Source organism: Crocodylus porosus, unplaced genomic scaffold (genome assembly GCF_001723895.1).
Source record: "Crocodylus porosus isolate Cpor-Errol unplaced genomic scaffold, CroPor_comp1, whole genome shotgun sequence".
Taxonomy (NCBI): Eukaryota; Metazoa; Chordata; order Crocodylia; family Crocodylidae; genus Crocodylus; species Crocodylus porosus.
In genome coordinates, this window is record NW_017728947.1 from 100,326,967 (window position 1) to 100,334,177 (window position 7,211).

General features: G+C 44.9%; 1 protein-coding gene across 1 annotated transcript in view; it reads right to left on the reverse strand.

The window, feature by feature from the left end:
* Positions 1-317: 317 nt before the first annotated feature.
* The window catches only part of XRCC3 (X-ray repair cross complementing 3), a 27,638-nt gene continuing 20,744 nt past the window's right edge, over positions 318-7,211 (reverse strand). Inside the window, exons 7-9 of the mRNA XM_019550788.1 lie at positions 5,922-6,134; positions 3,489-3,535; positions 318-679 (exon numbers count right to left, since the gene is read on the reverse strand). Of these exons, the coding sequence (XP_019406333.1) occupies positions 442-679; positions 3,489-3,535; positions 5,922-6,134 (498 nt within the window). The 3' untranslated portion in view covers positions 318-441. The remainder of the gene's footprint in view (positions 680-3,488; positions 3,536-5,921; positions 6,135-7,211) is intronic.

Sequence of the window (7,211 nt, forward strand, 5' to 3'; positions counted from 1 at the left end):
AAATTAAGGCCCCCCAAGGTGAGGGAGTGGGGCAGGGGCTGGGGTCAGTGGGGCCCTGGCTGGGCTAGGTGGTGGGATAAGTGGAAGCCTGGGGGACACTCTTGGGCTTCTACTTGTCCCACCACCCAGCCTGACCAGGGCCCCACTCACCTCTGTATAACCTTTTTAGCTCTTTGACAATGCAGACCAGTATCTAGTAACAGTTGCAAAGATGCAGACAACCTATCAAACTCTTCTCTCCTCTGATTAGTCTCTCAGGTGGAAGGTTCGTAATCATAAAGCTAGATACAGACATTGAATCTCATCCCAAGGCTGCGTATATCCATAAAAAACTTTTATTGCTGGAATATTGTATGTACATATTGGGCAATCCCACATAAATACCTGAAGGGAAATGCCTTTCATTGGTATGAATTACTGAAGCGGATCCCTGTAACATTTTCACAGTGGGCTTTTTATACCTATTCCCTTGACCCCTTCCAAATTTACTGTATAGAGGCAAAAAGATATAGGCAGATGAGGAGCAAAAACTACTCTTAAAGTTCTCACACCTCCAGGATGCTGCAGTGCAGGTCTCTGCAAATACTCTGCCTGTGGTGTTCGGCTGACCATCAATCTCATCAACAGTTGATTGGACCATGTTATCCCAAGTGCTGGAGAAACTCTCTCATCCAATGAGCTAGAAGAAAAACATAAGTAAACTTTACATGCATAAAAACTTGATGTTTCGCACTATACCCAGTAGGAGTCTGCAAGTAAACATCCACTAGAAATTAAACTCCCCTAGTCTTTTAAATTGTTTTGCTACCTTAATGTCGTGCTCTAGAGACTGAGGGCTGGAACACTGGGTGACTGTGCTTTCTGCACATCCTCACTCTAGCTATGCCTGTGCCATAGAAGTAGAAATCAGATTTTTCTTTTCCTTAGCAGTACCTCAGGTGTGCTCTAGCCCCTCCTATCCTTATGCTCAGTGCTGCGGGGAAACAGGCCGTGCATTCTTCTCAACCTTTCAGCTGCTTTTGGTCCACATTAGTGAGGCTTCCAAGGGATTATTCCATTGTCATCCTCATTAGATGGTTATCAGGACCTGATGCAAATGTGGGAGGAAGTAAGCTGGTCTCTCGCTGGTTGACACTGCAGCACTGACTCCATGGAAGAGAAGACTCAAAAACTCAAGTCTTAAGGGTGACTGCTTCAGCCAGAATTTAAAAAGCATCTTTGCATCTCAGGAAGAAAAAGGCCCTACAGAAGTTGTTTTCTAGCCTCCATCACTGATCTCATAAAACGTATCACTTGGATTTGCACTACCACCATTACACCATCTGAATAGACCTCCAGGATATCTATTTTCCTACTGCCCTAACAGGAAGGGCCCATAGATACCTCAGATATGTACTGCTCAGGAACACTGCTCATCCGACAGAGCCTATCTGTAATCCCAAGAGTCTCCACCCTGGTTCTCGTAGTAGCCATGTACTTCAGACAGCAAGAGGCAGCAGTCAGTTAATCTGTACCAAGGCAACAGGCAAGGGAGAAGGCCCTTCTCCTAGCTGCTGTTCTGACACCTTCTTCAACACGACACAAATGTTCCACCCTTTACAACTGTTGGTAAGTCCTAAGTCTAATTTGTCTCCACATAAAAAAAGATTATAAGTCTTTGCATGCTGACCGCCAGCTCTTGGCCACGTGCAAGCGCTCCATTTCTACAAGGAGAATCGCAGTTCTCCAGGTAGAAACCCCAGCATACAAATGTTCACAAAAGTTTCTCCCAGACTAAAACTGGCAGTTCCAGGAGAAAATTAACCCACCTGTAACCTGGCAGAAGTTGCTCCCGGGAGAGTTTCTTATACTTCTGCATTTCTCTAGCAGCTATTTCAACTATACTGTAACATCTGCTACATCTTTTAAACATGCACCCTTGCCCATGAGCTTGGTCAAAGTCCATCTACCTTTTCTCATCCAGCAGTTCTGAAATTCCTCGAATGACTGACCAAAAGATTTCTGCCTCACAGGGGAACAAACTTGGTTCTCATGTGTCAGAGGAGGTTGCCTTTTGAACCCATTGTTCCATCTTTCCATGGAAGTGAATTTTCTAAACAGCTACAGTTGTTGCAAGAAAAATCAACAAGATCCAATCCCTTGAGGTGGATCCTGTATACACTGGACTCTAGCCAGATAATGTCCTTAAGAACCCACCTCAAGTTCTTACCCAAGACAGTCATTGAATTCAGCCCCCATCAGCATTTTAAATTGGGGACATCAGTTACTCTTTGCCACAATGACTCCAAAATCCATCTCCAGATATGTAGGCACTGCTGTGGAGCTGTCTACAACAAGGGTGTCCATCTGGACAAACAGTCAAAGGAGTTAGAGCTGTTACCCATAAGCAGAGCTCTCTGAACTATGTTTTTCATATCTATAGATCACTCTGCTCCTTAATCATGTGCAATTTAGACTCTTAAACCACTTCCATGGAAAGATGGAACAATGGATTGAAAAATTAAACAGAATATAGCGTGTTTTTCTCTTTATCCCCTCAGAACAGTGGATGAGAAAGGGCAGAGCTATGAATACCCTTCAGGTACTGCTAAAGTAAAGAAGGTCTCCAAACTCAAATATTAGGGTGTATGCCCCCCACACTGAGGAGCTGCATGCAGACAACAGATTTTGAAAAACTTCAGTTACTGATGGGTAACTTCTTTGCCTTGACAAATCCTCTCTGTTTCATGAAAAATTACCATAGTCATATCCAAGTATCTGTCAGCCATTTGAAAAATCACAGGGATGTCTACTCCTGCAACACTGTGGGAGGGAGTGGATTTCACAGTTTTCTTTTCTCAATTTATCATTTATAACATTTGTTTTGGAGGAAAGCAGAAATAATATTCCAGCGGACAGCTAGAAAATAACCTTACCAAAGAGTTTTATCTTCTGCACGGCTGACAGACCATTGACTTACACAACTATACAATTCAGGGCACATCTCCCCTAGAAAAGTATGTTCATCTTTGACTCCTTACTCAAGCAACAGGGAATACTGTCATTAGCCATATAAATATGTAAGCATTATCTGAACCCTGTCAAGTTCGTGGGCCTCAAAAATATCTTGTGGGAATGAAATTCTATTATTACGTCTCAACAGGCTTCAAAAAAGATGCAAAGAGTGTTTTATTTTTATATACACACAAAAAGATATAAACCTTCCTGTGCCAAGCTGCAAACTGGACATCAAGTCCTGGAGACTAAGGAAAAACGATCATTATTCCCTAAGTGCATACCAGGGAATTTCTTCTACTTCTCACTGCAGCAGGGACAGATTTCTAGCAGCTACAGAAAACTGAACTAGATGGTCCACTGGTCTGCTGTGGCAAAACAATTACACTCCTTTATAAGTTGCATTTAGGACACACTGACGCAAGGGAGACAAACATAGGGTCAAGTCATCTTTCTGAATTAACCTGCATATCAGTGTGCAGAAAACCACTTACCTAAAACTGCACTGAGCTATGTTTGTCTCACTCACTGCATCAGTTACCTAAATCATAAAATACAAAGTGTCAGTAAAGGTGCTCTATGAATACATATTTGCATTTATCAAAAGCAAGTTTATTTAATTGCAGATGACTTAAGCCAACTCAAATGCTTGCTTATTCAAGCCTGAAGCTGAACTGGACTGGAGGATAGCAAAGATAATAAAAGGCTTGGAAAGCAAGTCATACAAGGAGAAGCTAAAGAAGCTAGGTGTGTTCAGCTTGTGAAAAAGGCAGTTAAGAGGGGATATGATAACAGTCTTCAAATGATTGACGGGATGCCATAAAAAAGAGGCAAAACACCTTTTCTCTCTTGCTGCAGAGTAAGATGCAAACTACTGCCCTGAAATTGCAGCAAAGTTGGTTTAGACTGGAGATCAGGAAAAACTTCTTCAGTGTCACAGTAGCGCAGCAGTGCACTGGACTGCCTAGGGAAGTTGTGGACTCTCCATCCCTGGAGGTGTTCAAGAAGAGGTTGGACACCGTTGGTTGGGGTGTTTTAGGTATAGCTGTGCCTATGTTCTACCTTGGGTATTCCCCATGCTTCTGGGCTTGGGTGGTTGCTACATGGGGCTAGAAGGAAACTCCTATGATTAATACTCAAATTCTGAAACGTCCCGATTACCTACTGCCTAACCCCGGAGAAGCCTGAAGTCCACGGGGTTTAAGTTTATTCTAGCAAAGTTCCTTGGGAACCCAATGATCTGCTTCTGGGCATGCCCAAAACTGCCTAATTCCCGACACTGCTGAACAGCTGCACAACTGAGCCCCACTGGGAGCTAGAAACTAGGTTTTCCTCTCATAACATGCATACCAGAAAGGCCCTCGTGTAAGCCACGGCAGGAGGAGGCAGTGATGGTTGTGCACTTTCACCCAATAGTTCAATATTTAGAGCGCTCTCCCATTGGATTACAGGAAAGAAAGGCCGGAAAGCACCTCCCAAAATCATCTAGTCTAGCCTCCTGCTCTACACAGGACCATGCCTGACTAAACTATCCCAGCCAAGTCTGTCTAACCTGCTTTTGAAAGTTTCTAAGCATGGATACTCCACAACTTGTCCAAGTAGCCTGATCCCAATACCTGGCCACTCTCATCTCAGGGTATGGGTGTACTGGCTTCCTCTGCCCAAGAAGAGTTTTACTGGCATGGCCAATGTAAGTGAGGGCTCTAAGCACAGAGTAAGAGGATATTTTTGAGATAGGCTTCTCTCATTCCTTCTTGCTGAAGCCATTCCACTTTGCATGGAATAACTCATTATGTACCCGAGGGAGGGTGGTCACAACTCTAATTCAATATAACTTGCTCCCAAACATTTTGGACCACTGCCAGCCCTCAGACAACGTCTGTATGCCCTTATCAGACTCTTAAAGGTGCACAAGTCCAGGTAACACCACAGTCCACTTCTCATGGCCTGATGGACCGCTATTTGGTAACCCCAACCCAACGACTGGGGCACTCAACCTGGGTTACACTGGAAGACCTGGGATACAGTCCAGTGAATACCAGGTGTTTAAGTGCTGCAATAGCAAATACTTAAGCACTTTCATGCATCTTGCCCTTGGTCTGGATTACTCAGGAGACTCTGCCCCTGTGACTCTCACACTAGCCAAGATTTCTAAAGAGACCTTTGAAGGATACATCAACCTCCTTCAGCTTTCAGAAGTCCACAAAACAGACCCTCATCACCAAGCTCTTCAGGGAACAGGCCAAAACGCTGGAATCTGAGAGGCCCGATTTCCCTTTTAACAGGTAAAAGCACTCGAGTCAAACCCCAAATTCTTAAGTCACTGATTACTCAAGACAACATCTGGCTTGCTTGCTGATGCCTTACCAAAAGGAACATCCAAGTTACAGCTCAAAAAACATATCCTAATGCACCAGGCAAGATGTGCTTTGCACATCCTACTTCTTGAACCAGAAGCAGTGTCACTGCCTTAAAGTAGTACTTGGCTCTGCTGAGAGACTGCACAGTGCAGTGAATGTATAATTCTGACTTGCCTCCCCAAAAAACTCTTCTCTACCTATGATGCCAATTCACTGAAAATAAACTACCCTCTCTTGAAAAAACAAAACATTACCTGTGTAGCCAAAACTACAAACCCAAAAAGTATTTCACATCCTCTGCTCCTAGAAGATGGGTGAGAATCAACACCAGTGAGACAAGGCACTGGAGAAATTCTTCCCATACTACTGCCAAGATACCCAGGAATCTTTCTTCACTGCACCTATGGAAATTGCTACAAGCAATACAAAACATTGCTGCATTTGTTTGAGCATAAAATAAATGTACATGTTCCTGCAGAAAGTTGTTGGCTTCCCTTTGGTTTCTGATTCTTCTACTCGGCCCATTCAATGGTTCTGCACAGTAGGAAGTATTTTCTGACTTCATACCTGATTGATGCACACTATTGGAGTCCTGAATCTCGTACTTAAACGATGAAGCTGTGCTCCAAATGTCTGCAAATACTGAGCTTTCACAACAGAATCTTGTGCTCCAAATTCACATCGAAACAAAGCAGCAATAGAGTCGATGATCACAAGGCGTACCATGCCTCTTGCAAGCAGCAAGGGGATTCTTTTTGTAATGCAGCTGGAGAAGGTGTCCTACCGCAAAACACAAAAGCATTCAGCATTAAAGCTGGTTAGGATATATATAGCTTCCTATACAATTCTACCATTTATGGAATTGTATTCATTAATTAAAGGAGATGAAAGGCTGGCTGAACTTACACCATCTGTAGCCAATGGAAGTCTTTAGGGTTTCATAGTAAGTTATGGCAACATTTCTCACAGGGTTTTCAGTCATTCACAAAGCTCCAAAAAACAAAGAACTCACTAGTGCGATCTTCAGCTACTACTTTTGGCAGTCAAGCTCTCAATAAGTGGATGGGACTTGACTTGAGAGTAGTCAAAGTCCTCAGCGTATTAATAAGTGACAAGGCACTGACAATGGATCTGCGATAGCACAATATACCGTTGCTATATTAAACTATATTAACCAAAACTATTAGACGTTAACAATATCTGAGATCCCTTGTTCATGCAGAATTCTATCCAAGTGTTTCTTAAGTCCCCAGAACATTTCTGGTAATGGGTTATTCTCTACTGGATGTCTGTCAAGTAGTTTAACCTCCTTCTATCACAAGTTAAAGGTCTTTATCTTGGCAAGGAAGACTCACTGACAAGGCTGCACTCATTGACAGGGCTCAGTGTCCCCGTCACTGACCCACAGCTGCTGGGGGTGGCCTCACCCCCACAGCCCAGCTTGGCCCCAACGTACAGCCTCGTCCAGGGCTGAGTGAGGCCAGTCCAGGCCACCCCGACAGCTGCAGCTCAGTGACAGCCGCTCTACCCACCCCAACTGGGCTGGGCAGCACTACAGAGCCCACCCTCCCATAGTGGGGGGACAGGGGGAGAAGGAGGGGGAAGAGCCCCTCCAGCACTGAACAGAGCCCCCTCCCCACCCCATGGCAGGAGAAGCAGGGGGAAGAGCCCCCCTCCGGGAGCCAGGCAGCCTTGAAGAGCCCCCCTCCCCACCCCAGGGGGGGAGAAGAAGGAGGAGGAGACCCCCCCCACCTCCACAGAGTGCCCTCCCCCACCATGGGGGGAAAGGAAGAGGGGGAAGAGTCCCCCCCCAGCACTGAACAGAGCCCCGCTCCCCACCCCATGGCGTGGGGAGAG